Source organism: Nannospalax galili, unplaced genomic scaffold, assembly GCF_000622305.1.
Source record: "Nannospalax galili isolate Female #2095 unplaced genomic scaffold, S.galili_v1.0 scaffold253, whole genome shotgun sequence".
In the NCBI taxonomy this organism is placed as follows: domain Eukaryota; kingdom Metazoa; phylum Chordata; class Mammalia; order Rodentia; family Spalacidae; genus Nannospalax; species Nannospalax galili.
Window position 1 is genome coordinate 931,212 of NW_008335287.1, and position 17,345 is coordinate 948,556.

Below are 17,345 nucleotides of genomic sequence, written 5' to 3' on the forward strand. Positions count from 1 at the left end.
GAACCAGAGACTCACCTTTAGCAGAGGATAGTTGATACTCGCCACCCACATGTTGGTAAATGGAGCTTCCAAAACAATAGCATCTACTGGGCATCCTAGAAAATTTTAAAAAATAAATCACAATAACTCGTCATAGCAAAACCAAGCCAAAGACACCAGGTTGTAGCACAGTGGTAGTGTCTTGCTTATCATGGGTGAGACACTGGGTTTGATGCCCAGGGCTGTTAAATAAAAAAGAAAAGAAAAAAAAATTGAAGCCCGGGGACATTTTTTATTGGAGTTTGAAAGAAAAACAACAGGTCACACTAGAATGTGGCTCAGGCAAGCTTTAAATCGTGGCATCTGCTGGAAGCAAGGGTTGTACGAGAGAGAGTCATGCTTTTGAATTAAAAATAGGTCTGTGAGCAGCTGCATTGGGGAGGGGTCTGTAGAGAAAGGGTGTCAGGGCTAGAAGACAGGGTTTTGGTTGTTAGCCAAAAAAGGAAGCTATAAAGAGAGAAAAGGAAAACTTATATTTTATATTTTTCTCAGTGAAAGTGGACAGGCTTAGCAATGAGGATTTGTAAGCAGCTGCCAAACAAAAGAAAATTTTAAGCAATTTAGTTTTGTGATTTTTTAAATTTCTTAGCACCACTAGGGTAATTCATGCTTTTACTCATCCAACATTCCTATACATGGGGTAAATGCTAATTTGTGGTCTTTAAACAAATGGCTTGGTCACATCTATTCACAGTGATTCCAATTCATGGAACCAGGAAAGAAACCTGTGTTTCAGATTTTGAGAAAGCGATACTCAGTTCTCTTGAGAAACACGGGCATAAATATTGTGAAGAAGGGCTGCAGAGGACAGTCTAGCTACCGTTATCATTTCAGAATATATTATTTTCCTATCCTATAATTTACATTAACAGCACCATAGAAAGTAGACTCTTCTGGTGATACTGGGGCTTGTAATGTAGCCCAGGTTACCTTCAAACTCAAAATATTCCTGCTTCAGCCTCTTCAGTGCTGGGATTACAAGTGTGTATAACCATGCCCAGCTAAAAGAACTCTTTGCAAGTAACTCTATTTTCTTAGTATTTATAATTTCACAACCCAATAAAGCAGTATTTATACTACTAAAAATTCTTTTTGAAAATTTGTATTTTTAATTTTTTTAAATTTGAATGTATGAATTTGCCTGCATGTAAGTGCACTGACTGCATGCAGTGCCTGTGAAGGCCAGAAGAGGGCTTCAGATCTCATGGAACTGAAGTGTGAACAGCCATGTGGGTGCTGGGACTGAACCCAGGTCCTCAGTATGAGCAGCAAGTGCTCTTAATTGCTAAGCCATCTACCCAGCCCCCCAGCTAAAAATTCCTCAAAAGTGTTCATGTCTTCTAATTATTTGAAATAATTCATTTGTTATGTAGGTGCTGAGTGATGGAGGCTTTCATGTCTTGTCCGTTAACTACAGATGTATGTGTTAAGAACAGTATGCAAAGATGTTTCAGTGAGCAGGAGGCTTTTGATGACCCCTCAGTTTGGTGGTGATACTGTGTTTGCCTCTTCTTGCTGGCAGGGATTGGAAACCCTACGGGGACACCAACACTGGAGGCTCCTTCAGGGTCTTGGGCTCAGAGTATACACAAATTTCATAAAAACCTCCTGACTTTATATTTTCTCACCTACCTCAATTCAAGAAATTATACCATTTAAGAATTTTATCTCACCTTTCTCCTCTAATGCTCTCGCGGTATTTGTTGCAACACTGTAAATTAAAAACAGTTAGTGCACATGTGAAGCGTGGCAGTTGACTGAACAGCACAGCTGCAACATCCAAAATCAATGTTTCATGAAAAAGCTCTGGGCATTCTGCCTGGAAAATCTATACAAACACAAACTTGCACAGGACTTCAAAGCATTCCACAGACCCTAATTTAAGGGTCTTTTTCTTTAATATATCCATGGATTGTTCCAGAATAGAGCTTAAGGGATGCACTCTCGTCTCACAAGCTGGCATACTGAGAAGGCAAACTCTCTCTCCATCTCTGGAATGTGAGAGAACAGAGAAGAATGTGGGTGTCCTAGCTCAGTGTCCCTTCACTACTTGTTACGTCTTTGATAGGATACAAAAGTTCCAAGGACCCTCCAAAGAAGGCCTCTTCAGGTCCCACTTACCCTGTACCCAGAGAGTGGCCCCACAGACATACTGGGGTGCTTCCACTTCTTGCCTTCGTCCATTCATAGACACAAATAGCATCCATGGTCAGTCCTGCCTCCGTGGGCGTCCCTGTAGAGTCTCCAAACCCTGGCAGCAAGAAAAGGCAAATGATATCATTACCTCCAAACTGAGAGGTCATCAAAATCCTCCTGCTTGCTGTTGTCCCCTCACATGAGCCTGAAGCTTTGGACCCCTACATGAGCCATAATTTCACATCACTCTGGTGGTGGGCTGATGGTGGAACAGAGTAGGGCATCGAGGACTTCCTGCTGTTGGGCAGCAGTTTCAGTCTCTCCCCACAGCCCCTCCCCTGAGGTCCCAGGTTGTACATGGCAGAGGCTTTGCCCCTTATGCTGGGGACAGGGGAGGCCTCTGCTATCTGCAGAGTCTGGTCTTGGGAGGATGGATTCTCTAAATGGACCTCCCACCTCCCCTGAGCACCAGCTGTGGTCCTGGGCATCCAGGCCTTGATGTTGGACCTCTCCCATTCCCAGGCACCAAGACGTTTCCCATTATTTTTCCACTGCTCTTCTACAGGCCCAGTGTGCCTTCACCTGTGCCCTAAGTCAGCTTCTAGAGATAAAAATCACAGTCTGAGAAGTTAAAAAAAAAAAAAAAAAAAAAAAAAAAAAAAAGCCAGATGAGCATAAGCTACCTTATTCTTACTGATGGCCCAATGTTCCCAAGGGGGACGCCTGGTGCTGGTGTCCGTGGTGGGCTGAGCTGTGTCACTGTTTTACACACTGAAGTCCTAACCCCAGGACTCCAGAATGTGGCTACAGTTTGGATCTGCACAGCATGGGTGCATTTACACAAACGCAGGCAATACACTTATAACTATAAAATAAAAATAATTTAAAAAATTTTAAGTATATATTATATCTTAGAATATAACTTTGAAATTATATGTCTATTATAATTTTTGAATATTGTTTACTGACAAAATTGTACTACCAAACTTCAACAAGAAATGTCTCACTGTTCCTATAATGTGGGCTTGCTAATAAAATATTTTTAAACTTTAGAAAATCCTCCTGCTCACTGAAACATCTGTACACACTCTTCTTAACACATACCTCGGTAGTCAACAGACAAAACATGAAAGCCTCCATCACTCAGCACCTACATAACAAATGAGCTGTTATCACTTCAAATAGTTAAAGACAAGAACAGAAAAGGCTCCTCCTCAATACACCTGTGTACCTAGTTGTGATGGAGAAAAAGATGTGTTTCTGAAGGGCTGGGATGTAGCTTGTGCCAGCACAGGCTACCGTGTTCAAGGTACTTGGTTTGAGTTCCAGAACTACAGAGATATATTTTTCAAATCTGGAAATGAGACTTCATAAGAAAGATGGAAAGTAGCCTGGCAGAGTAGGGTCAGATGCCTAGGGCACACCCTGGCCCCACCACTCACCAGTCACGTGACCTTGGCCCAGTGATTTAATATTTGAGTATGTACATACTATGCTGAAAAGTGAGAAACAATGTGACCTCGGGCTGCTGGAGGGTTATATGAATGATGTATCAACGCACCTGATTCCATGTAAATGTCTCCGTGGGAATTCTCTAGACCTGTAGGCGTAGCTCAGAGGTAGAACATTTGCCTAGCATGTACAAAGCCCTAGGTTTGATTCCTAAGAACACACATAGAACAAAAGAATGAATGAATTTCCCTGAGAATAAGAACACTACACAGAGTTGTAGAAGAGGCAAGGAGAGACGGAAGATGTTTATATTCAATATGATCAGATAGAAGAGTTATTTCAATTAAAAAATAAAGAGAAGCCGGACGTGGTGGCATACACCTTTAATCCCAGCACTTGGGAGACAAAGGCAGGTGGAGGATCTTTGTGAGTTCAAGGCCAGCCTGATCTACAGAGCAAGTTCCAGGCCAGCTGGGGGTACAGGGAGACCCTGTCTCAAAGAGACCAAAAATAAAATAAAGAGAATACCACTTGAATATATGAAATCACTGCCCGGCCCCAAGTAGATAAAGAAGGAAAGAATATAAAAGCATAATTTTATATGCATTGAAATACAATAATAGATAAATAAGAGAGACATTTTAAAAGGGGCATTTTGCAGATAAAGAAACAGCTGTGGAGGGTTTCAGCAACTGGTTCAAAGTGGTTAGAGGCAAAACCGAGATGCCTCCTGGGCCTGTTTACTCTGCATGCCCCACTGCCCACAGCAGAGAACACTTGTGGTCAACCCTCATCGGGCAGCTTCTGCATTCAAATTGAACTAGAAGTGAGAATCTAAATGGAACTTTTTCAGTCTTGATCCAGACCACATTACCTCCAGAAACTTATTCAACACACACAGAAGCTAAGTGCCAGGGAAGCGGAAGTGGAGCTGTCGCACCATGGGGCTTGTGGCGCCCTACGGTGAATAAGAATAATAACAGATCCTCACCCCCAGGAAAATATACAAAACAAGGGGGGAAAAAGGTGCTTTAAGTTTTCTGTAGCAATACTATTTAAAATTATTCAGAAAAATTTTATTACAACAGCAGTGAAATAGCATTTATGAATAAATTGAAATGAGCGTAGTCTTTAAATCGGTCATTGTGATAGCCACATAAAACTTGAAAAATATTTATAGAACAGCATCAAAAGAACACAACATGAAATTATACATAGATTTGGGGTTAGAGAGATGGCTCAATGGTTAAGAGCACTGGCTGTTCTTGCAGAGGACCTGGTTCTGTTCCTAGCACCCACATGGTGACTAACAACCATCTGTGACTCCAGTTCCAAGGGATTCAACACCCTCATCTGACCTCCTCAGGCAATGCACGACACAGGTGCACTTACAAACATGCAGGCAACACACTCATACACATAAAATAAAAATAACAAAAAATCTTTTTTAAAAATATACATGGATGCAATCACAGTAATGTGTATATAAAAGAGAGAAAATATCAGTGGAGAATGAACACAAGTGAAAGTACCTGGACTAGAGGAAGGGTAGAAGGAAAAGAGGGCAGGAGGGAGGGAGAGAGAGAGGAAGGAAAGGAGGGAGGGTTAAATGGAGGGAGGGAGGATTTGGTAACAGAGAATTTTGTTTTTAAAGAAATCACCCATCCAAAGGAAGAAAGGACTGACTCAGAAACTTTGTGGAGATGAGATTTAAGTTCATAAAAGGGTTTTGGAACCCAGAGTGGTCCCCATGTGTTTTGATCCCCATAGGCAATGGAGGAAGAGAAGTCTACTGGTGAGACTCTAGGCCCCAGGCACACAACACCCTGAGCAGCACCCAGGAGACTGATCTCTCCCAAGACTATGGCCCTGAGGGCCTGAAGGAGAGCTCGTGACTGCAGTCCAGACAGGACTCATGGGGACTTGGAAAGCTGGTGGCCTGCGGCCTCACAGACGTACCTTTGCCAGCTTAATTCTGTGAGGAGCTGCCCTGCAGAAAAAAGAGGTAGAAAAATAAGCAAGAATTAGGAACTACAATGACAAATTAATTAAAAGTCATTCTCAGACTTCAGGCATCTGATCCCATACCGGTCTTTTTGTTTATTTATTTATTTTTATTTTTTTATTTATTTTTATTTTTATTTTTTTTTTTTTACTTTTTTAAATTTTGAGACAGGATCTCACTATGTAGCCCTGGTTGGTTTGGAACTCACTATGTAGACCAAGCTGGCCTCGAACTCACAGAGACCTACCTGCCTCTACCTCCTGAAGACTAGTATTAAAGGCCTGTGCTACCAAGGCTGACTTAACACTGGTCTTTAAAGTGAGAGAAATAAATGGCTAGGAGAGAGAGAAATGTTTGTTGATGGCAAAGTCAGCTTCTCTGTGTCACAGTAGATGAGTGAGGGGCCCGCTGTTGCTGTTTTCTCTTCCTCCATCAAGTATCAAATGCCTGGGCCTCTCAGAGCTTGCAAACATGAGCATTTGATGAACTACTAATAACCCACCTCCTCTCAGTTCTATGTAGCAGAATTTATCTCTAGAGTTACTTTAGAAGCTAAAGGAAAATGAGTTTTAAAAACATGGCTTTTCAGAACCCAGGAGGATGGGATCAATTCTGCCATCTGTATAAGATGAAATGAAGAAGGATTTTCCCTTTCAAGCACAAAAACCTTTTCCCTAAAAATGATAAATGACAGCATCTTCTCTCACATTAACAGAAGAAAGTAAAGAATTATCCAAAAGGCAGAAAATTCTTTCAAAAACATTTGAAATTTGCCATAGAGCCAAAGTTGTTAATGTTAGTAAGCCACAGAATCCTTTGAGGCTCTAGTTAAGGCTATAAATCCATTTCATATATATCTCCATCCTTCAAATTCTATGTATAATTTTGGGGATGAGTTTGTAAACCCTACAGACCCTTACAGACCTGAAGTTTAAATCCACTCATTCTGATACACTGGCAAGGTCCCCCGTGACTTCCCATTAGAGGAATGCTGCTCAGCACTCAGTATTTTGAGTTCAGTACAGCTGACTACAAGCTGAGACTTGAGGGTAGAAGCTAAGGAGGGAGTGGCCCATAAATCCGGGTCAACTGAGAACAATTTCAGATTCACACAGAGGCACAGGCACGGCAGTGTGGTTGCTGATCCTTAAAATAACTATTCTGTAACACTGTCCAACTTCACACAACCAGAACAAAGTTAAACAGGGCTGAACGTCATTCAGTTTCACTGAAAATCCCAGGGAATGTGATTCTAAAATGGACAGAGCAAGCACCTTGAGAAAAGACAAGTCTTAAAAAAGCCATCACCTGACAGAAAATGACAAAGAGACACAGGCAAGCTAGCCAGCAGGCGGGCTCCAGAGCCTGTCATTTGGTTTGCAGTGTCCCTCCAGAGATGGGGGAGTTTGGAGCTGCACTGCCCCTCCCCCAAGCAGAGCAGTCCTGGCTGATAATCATCAGGGTGAGGAAAGACTTTGACAGCACATCAAAGGACAACAGGATTCTGGGAGGCAGCTTTGTGACAAAGCCAGAGAGGGACCACAGGGACAGGGCTGAGACATGAATATGTTAGACTGGAATTTATCCGAGTCCCCACTCCTGAGGTCAGAATTGCAGACATCTCTTAGGAGTCAGAGTTTGGATGAACTGAACGAATGCTAAACAAAGGACTCTCCACTGAAATCTCCTGATGTGGAAACTGCTTTTTCCCAGAATGCACACCCAGCCCCTTTTCAGTCATCCACGGGTTTGTCAACCTGAATAACTATCAGAGAGTGTCCATTGAGTATTTGGAGACTATTTGGGACAAGCAAGCATTGCAATGGGAATGCTCACAGTGCAGGAAGCTATGCGCATACTGAAAAGGGTGCAGGCCAGGGCAAGCCTTCAAGGTCAAAGGAGGAGGATTGCAGAAGCTATTTGGAAACCATTATTCTTGGCTACAAGGATTAAAAACAAGAGTGGCACCAGTCTGAGGGCGAAGGGACAGTGGCTGGGTAGATGTTCTTACACGAGGACTGGGGGTTGGAGTTCTAGCAGCCCCTGTGTAAGGTTGTGAGTCTAGCAGTCTTCTGTGGACAGTTCTTGTCTCTCAGCAGACATACATGAATGAGACCACTCTTTATAGCCTGTTTTCTTGGTTAAGGCTTTAAAAAAAAAAATAAAAATAAATAAAAATAAAAACCTGATTCCATTTCTATTCAATCCATCATCTTGGATGTTCCTGTGAGTAAAGAAACCACTGCCCTCATTGATCCCAGATTTTAGAAGAATTTTTTTCTTCCTTTTATATAGAACTCCCTACATATAGAATTCTTTTTTAAAGTTTTTCCTAGAATACCTTCGATTTCAACAAAAGACTACAAATATGTGAAACCATGTCCACAGAGTTGGAAACTGCCTTCACTCCCCACTGCTCAGAAATACTCTTTTTTTTTTTTTAAAGACAGGGTCTCCTTGTAGCCCCAGCTGACCCGGAACCCCTACTTAGACCAGGCTGGCCTCAATCTCACAAAGATCCACCTGCCGCTTCCTCCCAAGTCTGGGATTAAAGGTGCACGCCACCACACCCAGCTCAATACTCTTAATCGCTATAAAAATTTTTTTAGAAAAGAAGAAAAAAAAAATCCAAGCAGAGACTCTGACCTGTGTTCTGCACTGCCGTGGAGATAAACAATAATGGGGTTTCCATCACGAAGGGCGGCTTCGTACCAGCATCGGTCCTTCCCCTTAGCATCCTCCTCCCGGCAGCTGGGGACCGTGTGCCTAAAAAGCAAACAGAGGTTTACAAGCCTGCAGAGGCAGTAATTCTCTCTTTCCATATCATTATGAGAAAGATTATGTTGAAAGGGGAATAGAAAGCTATGTGTGTGCATATTCTAAATGTATTTCTAAAGTTTTTATCTGAATAATATATGCATAAGCTAATATTAAAATCTAATATCCTGAAACAGCTCATGATGAAAACTTCTACTGCCCTACCCTACCACCCAGGCAGAGGCAACACCCTTTCACCATGTACTGGTTTAATCCTCTTAAACTGTGTTTCTGCTAAGCTTTTAAGACTTCTAAGACTTCTTAGTTCTGAGGTACAGGCCATTTAAAAGATAAAAAAAAAAAAGGTAGAAATAAGTAAAAGATAATAGATATTAACCATCTGCCTTGATATGGCTGAAGACACAAGTTAGAAACCCAGAACTTGAACATGAAGCCAAGCTATTTTTTTTCTTGCTTTGTAGTCAGTATATTAAAAAGGCATGGATATGTTTCAATAGTTGCTTAAGTTCTAATACTCAGACTTCAGCATGTGAACATGTGGTGATTTTAGCATACAATCAAAGATGGTTAACATAATGTGCTGTTCCCACCATTAAATTATAGTTACTTCAGAATATGAGTCAAATGCTTTAAAGTTGGCCTGTGAGGAACTGGAGAGATGGCTCAGTGGTTAAGAGCACTGGCTGTTCTTGCAGAGGACCCAGGTTGGGTTCCCAGCACCCACATGGTAGCTACAACCATCCCTAACTCCAGTTCCAGGAATCTGATGGCCCTCTTCTGGCCTCTGTGGGCATTGTGCAACATGGGTACACTTACATACATGTAGGCAAAACACTTAAATACATGAAACAAAAATAAATGTTTTAAAATTTTTAAGTTGGCCTGTAACATGCCTGAGGAGCCTTCCTGGATTATATATGCAAATCACTTCTCCATATACAGACCTCTTCACTTTAATTTCTAAGATACTTAGCTCTGGGGGTTTCTACTCAAGGGAAGCCACCCAATCCTACTAAAGAAACCAAGTGACCTAGTAATTTTAAAGACCTGTGTTCCAGTACTTCCATCTTGTTAAACTAGTGAAAGAACTTTGAAAATGCAAATGCCTCCCTGTACCATTTCACAGGAGACCTGCAGGACTGAACAAGAGGTTACAAATCTTCAGTCCTCTCAGTCACTAAGGGACAGAAAGCCTGCCATCCCAAGGACCTCGGGAACATAGGCACCCCTGGCCTCCAACTGAGTTGAACACAGCTGTCTCATCAAACCCATGTGGCAAAGAATCAAACTAAAAGCTAGACTGTTCCTGAGGATTAGGAAGAAGTTGTATGCACTTGTTCCAGAACATTCTATGGTTGGAACTTCAAATTCAAAGAAATGAAAGCCAATGAGTAGTGTGTGTGGAGCAGGGGGCTGATGGGAAGGGTGGAACCAAAGTCCAAGAGCAGTATTTAAAAGACTTCATACTCCAAAGCAAAATTTCTGTAAAATAAAATTGAGCAGGGGAGCTTTCACAATAAAAAGAAGGGTGTGTGGAACTGCTTCCAGAAGCTTCTACAGAGGATAAACCTCTGCACAGGCAGGCACCACAGCCCTGCTCCCTTCTACCCTTCTAGCAGGAAGTCCTGCTCCCTCAAGCAACCTGATGTCTAATCAACACACTCACCAGATGCCCAACAGCACCCCAGGCTCAGGCCTGAGGTAGAAGTTCACTGTGTGAGCAATCTTTGACTCAGGTTTCTTTAAATCCACAAGAAAAGGGGCTTTATCTGTAAAGCAGAAATCATGATCAGCTCAGAATCAAATTCCTTGACTGTTAATCACAATTTTAAAAAGGGATTCACCTTTGTAGGTGACTAGATGTAAGTTCTAAGTTTCAAACTAAGATATAAGAGAGATCATGCATCTGCATCCTTACTCAGTCTAAATACAGGAAACCATTTCCCCAAAAAGGTTAGCGGGAACAAGCAAAAACAAGCAAGCCAGCAGGAAGCATCCTTATTATTAGCCACAGGGCAAGATACATCTAAGATTGATGTACAGCAGAGGGCATGAGCTAGGATAGTATTATTCTAGGGAAGGAAAAAAATAGTAATCTCTCCTTTCTTCCCTCCCTCCCTTCTTCCCTCCCTCTTTCCCTCTCTCCCTTCTTTGCCTTCTATAATTAACGCAGGTAACAAGAGGCAGAGGTATAGGGGTGATGTTCAGTAAATAGAGCTCAGAGGAGTTGCACAAAAATGAGGACCAGAGTTTGGACCCCCAGCACCACATAAAAGCCAGGTGGACATGGCAGTTTCCAGTCTCTGCACCAGGGAATCAGAGGCAGGGGATCCTGGGGCAAGTTGGCCAGCTGCAGTTTCAGCAAGAGACCATGCCTCAGTAAACGAAGTGGCCTACACACACAGACACAGACACAGACACACACACACACACACACACACACACACACACACACATACACATACACATCTTCCTCTATTCCCAGCCATTTGGAAGGATTCGTGCTAACCTCCAGAGTCCATATTGAATAGGTTTCAGCCCCCTTAAGTGTAGCCACAGTTTATAACAAGTAATTGTGTCATGACCTTAAGTTCAGTAAATTCCTTATTTGGGAAAATGTATGTAGAAATATTCATGGAGAGTATATACTTACAACAATTAAAATAAATCAACATGTTCATCAGACGAGGGAAGATATGTTCTTTCAAAGATTTACTCGTAAAGCTTCGGTGCACAGCAACAATTTTTCTTCCCAATGCTGAGCAGGAATGTGGAAAAGATCTATAAAATATTGAGACATTAACAAGGTCTCCCAAATCAGTCCTAGTTTTATCTGGATTTGCTCTTCTCTTCAGACTTAAATCCAATTTCAGAGGCTAACCCTGGATCTTGGCACGGAACCAAAATCCTTTATACAGCTGCGTGCAGTTGTCTAAACTGGCACTAAGGGGCAGCCAGGTGAGGAAGGCCGTCAGGTGTGAATGGGAAGGCAGGATGTGTGTGTCATGGTGAGCAGCCCATAGGAGCCCTAGATGGGACCTCAAAGTCCTAAGTAAATAGATCCAAACAGCTGAGCCAGAGTTACGCTTTATATGATGCCACAGCTCAGTGCTCTGTTAGTTCTGCGAGGACAGCCATCAGATTCACTCTCCTGACTGGGTCTTAGGAAGAAAGCAGCCCATGAGAAAAGATCCCACTTCTGAAGTGATATCTACAGGAGGGGGACCCTTGAGGAGCCAGTAAAAGAGATAGGGGAAGGGCCAGAGGGGTTCCAACAGGGATAGAACCTGGACAGGGGTCACACATCTTCCTTCTTTCACTGTGCCCTGCAACATGAACACCGGAATGCCACCAACAGCCCACTAAGACCACTTCTGTCTTGAGCCACGTTTTTCATGAAATTCAAGACTGTGTCCCACTTTTGAAAGGTGAGAGACACAAAAGGTTAGCAGTAGCCTCTCCTGCCTCTGACTTTTATCTACATCATCCATTATGCAAATCTTTTTCCCTATGGTGATTAGTCAACACTAAGTGCTTGGGGGTGGGGGTTGCCCCATTCTTCTGCTTGACCAGAGGGTGTTAGATCATTACCTTGCTTTGTAAAGGAGGAGTCTCAGAAGCAGAAAAATCCTTCCCAAGGTCACAAGCCAATAAATGAGCCACAGCCCCCAGGTCTGCCTGACACCAGCATCCTGCTGTAATCTCAAAGAGCTGTCAGAGACTCCCCCCCCCCAAGTTCTACTCTCCACCCATGTAAGCAAAGAGAACCCGAGGAACAAGGCTGGCCTCCACCAAACTTCCCCAAAGAATAGTATTTTAGAATCTCCTTTCCCTCTGCCCCCTGCCCTGGCTCAGAATCCCTTCCTCTTCCTCTTGGCAGGAGCCCTCTGTTGTGAAAGTAATCAAAGAAAGACTTCTGAAAAATTAATTCTCCCTCAAGTATTGATGACTTAAAAATCAAAGCACACATCTCTGTTTGAGAGAGGCAGGAAGGAAGAAGGTGATGAATCTCTGATGGATTTCTGGCACTTCTTCCAGAAGCAGAAAATATATGCAGGCTCAGAGCAATGGGCAGCTTTTCAAATATACCACATATGGGAGGCTGCCTACTCAGAGAACCAGCAAGAAAGACATGAAGAGGGTTGTTTCATAACACTTTAAAACAGCCCCCATGAAGGCAGCAGGAAAGACAGGACATTGCTGTCTAGAGATAAAAAAAAATCAGAACCCAGAGACACTGCTTTGAGCCACAGATCAAGGTAACTGGGACAGACACAGAGGAGCAGGCATCCACAAGGGAGGCCTTCCTTCCAGTGGGCACTCCTGCTTGCTGTCTCCAGATGCCTGCACTCCAGCTCCCTGCCTGCCAGCCTCCCCCTAAGTTATCTTTTGAAGGTAGGCAGGGTAGTCTCCTGCTAACTTACCTTTTGAAGGTCTGCTTGGGAAGCAGAGACAGTGGAGGGAAATATGTTGGGGGGGGGTTGTTTGTTTTAAGGAATAATTTATACAGGACTCTTTTCTCAAATAGCTCAAGGCGTTTCATTGAGAAGCATTGTAGGAAGAGAATAGAGTGACCTGATCCCCAGTATCAATAATGCAAAGGTGCTTCTTTTAACTAAGGAGTTGTCAGTTTGACTTCCCTTACATCAGTAGGGGATCAAAAGTCACTAGGGGCTAACAGACCTGATTTGAGCAGAGGATGCGGGTTCAGCCGGATCCCCGCTACAGGCTGGGCACATCAAACAGCCACCTTGGCACTTTGGTATTCTCTCAACTGCCTTTTGATCAGCTGTGGCTGTGACTGCATTGTGCCCCAGAGGGGCCAGAGAACCTTGCTGGTGATTCTTACTGGTGAAGCCTGCTGGAGTGCAAGCTGAGATAGAGAGAATTATCCCTGCCCAGAGGTGTCCACAAACCAATTTCTGGGAGGCCAAATCAAACTACAGTTAACCAGACAACTACCCTAAATATTCAGACATGTTTCACCTCCATCCCATGTGCTGATTCACACAGCCAACATGTGGTGATCACAGCACCAGGTCACACCCTCCCAACCAGGTTCCACCTCACCATCTTTACACCCTTCATGCACCCAGGTGTTTCCCTCTGGCATGGCATCTCTATCCAGGTCTGCTCTCCATGCCCTTCCCACTCATTATGATCTGGCCTGTTTGACCCTGGGTTATTGGTTATTCAGTTGTTTCCCCATAATCAGCCCATCTTTACCACTGTGTCCCAGGGCCCAGGAACCACACAGCATATACAGCTTAACATCCCTCTCTGTCTAGCACAGGGCCAATTTCAATAAGAATTTGTTAACCCACACATTAAAGACTACAAGATGTGTTTTGTTTATAAGAAGAAAGCAGCAATGCTTACTTGGGGAGGCCAGAAGGGACAGAGGGCTCCATCCTTTTAGTTATTTTTTGTTTTTTTTAATACTCTTTATTTAATATATTCATAATATTTTGCAGTTATAAATTTTCTAATGACAGAAAGTACAATAAAATGCTTCATTTTTAAAGCATCAATAACTATCTTTCCATATTTTTACTTGTAAGCTAGTCTAGTAAGTTGCTATATGAAACAAGATGCAGCAAACTGTAGAATATATTTGCTTTTAAACTATTTTTAAATTATTTATTTAATAACCACATGATTAGAAGAAGCATTTCATTACAACAGCGTTGACATATTCGATAACAATTTCCAGAGCAAAGATGCATCTCTTTCAAAATTGGCTGTAAATTTTCAGGTTCACAGTTCAATTAATAGAGTTATATGATATTGAACTGAGTATCAACCCTGTAAGACATAAAATTGAATGGGTTTTTAACCTTTAAAAAATAAATCTATACTCACTGTGTAGACCAGGATGGCCTTGAACTCACAAAGATCCACTTGCCTCTGCCTCCCAAGTGCTGGGACTACAGGATTGCGCCACCACGCCCGGCTAGAAAAACTCATTTTTGATGCAACTAACACTTAGATGTTTGCACATGGGTCTCTAATCTCTATATATCTGATTATTACTAGTCACAGTCAGTTACTTTCTGAGATCCTTTACTTTTTAACTACAATCAAAAATTAGTCAACATGAGCTCTGCAAGAGCCAAGACTTCTGCCTGTTTTGTTTACTCTCATGAGTCCAAGACCCGGGTTAGCACCTGATAGGAGACAGCCTATACTATGCAGAGGATAAGTAAGTTCACCAGCCTACTCCTGGGAGTTCTCTACATATCACCTATGATAGAAATGTAATAATTTGGGAGACACAAGGGAAAATGAGGAGGAAATACTCTTCAGCTTCCCCCGACCTCTTTTCTGAGCATATTTTCTATTTTTCTAGTTTAAACTACTTGTAAGTAAAGACACATGGTGCCATCCACCTAAGGCAGTAACGATCTGACAAATTTTTTAAAATAAGTGAGTATACTACTAAGGCACTAAAACACAATTACTGAAGATCCTGCATGATTAAGTGTTCTCCCTATGCCATATCGCAACAGACAGTGTTACACAGGGCTGGGCACTGTAAGTGCTCCATGAATATTGGCTAATCCAAACTTACTTAGCTCAAAGAAGTAAGTAGGTCTCTAGATACCGACAGGGTCTGTGTCTCAGCCTTAGCACAGCTTATAGTAGATCAATACTCTTCCCACTCAGATGAAGAAGCTAGCATTTCATTCTTTCAGGAAGCATTTCTTTTTTAATATTTTATTTATTATGTTTATTTTTTGTGTATGAGTATACTGCCTGCATGTATGTACGTGCACCCATGTTGGGCAATGCTCGCTAAGGTCAGAAAAGGACAATTGTTAGCTGCCATGTGGGTTCTGGGAATAGAATCCAGGTCTTCTGCAAAAGGAGTCAGTGCTCTTAACCGCTAAGCCATCTCTCCAATCCAAGAAAGCATTTCTTGAGAGTTGCCCTTCACTAATCAGTAGGCAAGTGGCAGAGGGTCCTCTGTTGGCAACAAAGTAGCTGGCTCTCTGCCTAGTAAATGTTCTTTCCTGCCCAATGAGTTTTTGTTAAACCAACCAACCACCAGTTCTATACAAAAGGAAGGTAGGGTGTCATCTTTCCCAGCAGCCATTACAAGGGGGAAGGTATGGATGTGGAAGTGGCTGGACCAGTGTTCACTGACCTCTGCACTAAGCAATGGAGGGAACACAGAGCAAGGATACCCATTGGTCATCATCCCTGGGGCTTTCCAAAGAACAGTCTCCTGCTATGACTAACTCTGGAGTAGTTTGTAACCAGCATAAATTAAAATGAAATAGAAAGAAATGTAACAAATGTGCCAAGACCTTTCCATGTCAACAAAGCAAAAGGAAATACACACATATCCCAAACCAGTCTCCAACCCAGTACCCATGGTCAGTGCAAATAAGATCAGTGATACCGTGCTGATGGTGCTGATCAAGTCATGAAAGATGACTGTTCACACCACAGATTCATGGGAGAAAGGGTGGTTAAAAGCAAGCAGAAATAAAAAGGATGATAGACATTTTCCGATTTAAAGAATGTTGAGAACTTGACATGTGTAACCCCGTATGTAGTGATTTCAATACAACTGCAGTTCAGCAAGTCCTTTAAATGCATGCCTGAGGATTCACACTTGGGGAGCCAAGCAGTAACTATCTGATCTTTCTCCACCCACATAGGCCCTTTCCCTAAAAAGATGCCATCTGAGAGTGCTATTATTGCCACCATTATTATTAATATTTAAATCCATCCTGTATAGTAGTAAACTGAACAGATCAGAGACTGATTTAGGAACCTGAACCATCCTTTCGGAATCTCTTATTTCCAAAGCCCTCAAAAGTTACAAGTTCCTGAAACGCCAAACTTACATGCAAGTCGTGCTGGTCTAGGTATGGTTTGAAGATGGGGATAAATCATCCCCAAGAATCCTGGAGTTCTGCCAACCTCGGTCCCTAGAGCTTGGCCTCTGGCCCGCAGAGGACAGGGACAGGTTTTGTCTCATGATAGTCAGATAGCTCCCTCGCCCCTGCCAAATCCCAGGCAACCAGAGCTGTTGAGAACTGAGAACTGAGCTGTCTGACCCGGCTCCGAGGTGCCCCTGCGCCCACAGCGCGCAGCTCCCTCGCCCCTGCCAAATCCCAGGCAACCAGAGCTGTCGAGAACTGAGCTGTCTGACCCGGCTCCGAGGTGCCCCTGCGCCCACAGCGCGCACTCACCGCAGGTTCCGCCTGACCATGTCCCACCAGGCGGCCACGCAGCTGCAGGCGGGGGCCGGGGGCTCCGCAGCCGCCTCGCAGTCCGGAGCATCCATTCCGCGTGGTTGAGGCGCTGCCTGCGATGCGAGAGCTGCCACCCTGCCACCGGCGGCCGCACCCTCTCCTCCCCTGCTGCGCAGACTCCCGCCCTCCTCCAGCGCGCCAGGAGACAGGCGGGGTGCGTGGCCACCCGGGTTGTGCAGGCAGCAGCAGCTGCAATCGCCCACCCATCGAAGGAGCTGGGGCCTTCTCCCTGTGCCGCCTACTCAGGCCTTTCCCATGCAAAGGCCCACAGATGTAGAATACAAACAAAACATCCTGCGCATAGATACATAGACAGAACGGTACCATTTTGTTTTCCATTTTATTTTACATTGATTTTCATTATGTATCCATGTGAGGGCTGGCTGGTGCTCGCTGGTGTGGGACCTGCAAGATAAAGTAAAACTTTTTTATGACAGTATTAAAGGCAAGTTTGATAGGCATGGTTTACAAGATCCTCCTAATATTACTGTCACAAGAATTTCTTTTGGGTCAAGAAATGGTTGCTCTGTCCATGGGGTTATGAACTACACAATTACTCCATATGTACAAAATTGAAATGTTTTTGGTGTTTCATTTATTTTTATTTAGGTGTATGTGTTTGTGTGTCTACGGGTGCTCACATGGACCAAAAGAAGGTCTGGCTCCCC

General features: G+C 43.3%; 1 protein-coding gene across 1 annotated transcript in view; it reads right to left on the reverse strand.

The window, feature by feature from the left end:
* Abhd12b (abhydrolase domain containing 12B) overlaps nt 1-16,773 on the reverse strand; it is a 39,440-nt gene extending 22,667 nt beyond the window's left edge. Inside the window, exons 1-9 of the mRNA XM_008829839.2 lie at nt 16,615-16,773; nt 11,064-11,191; nt 10,077-10,179; nt 8,279-8,398; nt 5,587-5,617; nt 3,280-3,325; nt 2,161-2,290; nt 1,713-1,750; nt 16-95 (exon numbers count right to left, since the gene is read on the reverse strand). Coding sequence (XP_008828061.1) covers nt 16-95; nt 1,713-1,750; nt 2,161-2,290; nt 3,280-3,325; nt 5,587-5,617; nt 8,279-8,398; nt 10,077-10,179; nt 11,064-11,191; nt 16,615-16,709 — 771 coding nt within the window. The 5' untranslated portion in view covers nt 16,710-16,773. The remainder of the gene's footprint in view (nt 1-15; nt 96-1,712; nt 1,751-2,160; nt 2,291-3,279; nt 3,326-5,586; nt 5,618-8,278; nt 8,399-10,076; nt 10,180-11,063; nt 11,192-16,614) is intronic.
* Nucleotides 16,774-17,345: the final 572 nt, after the last annotated feature.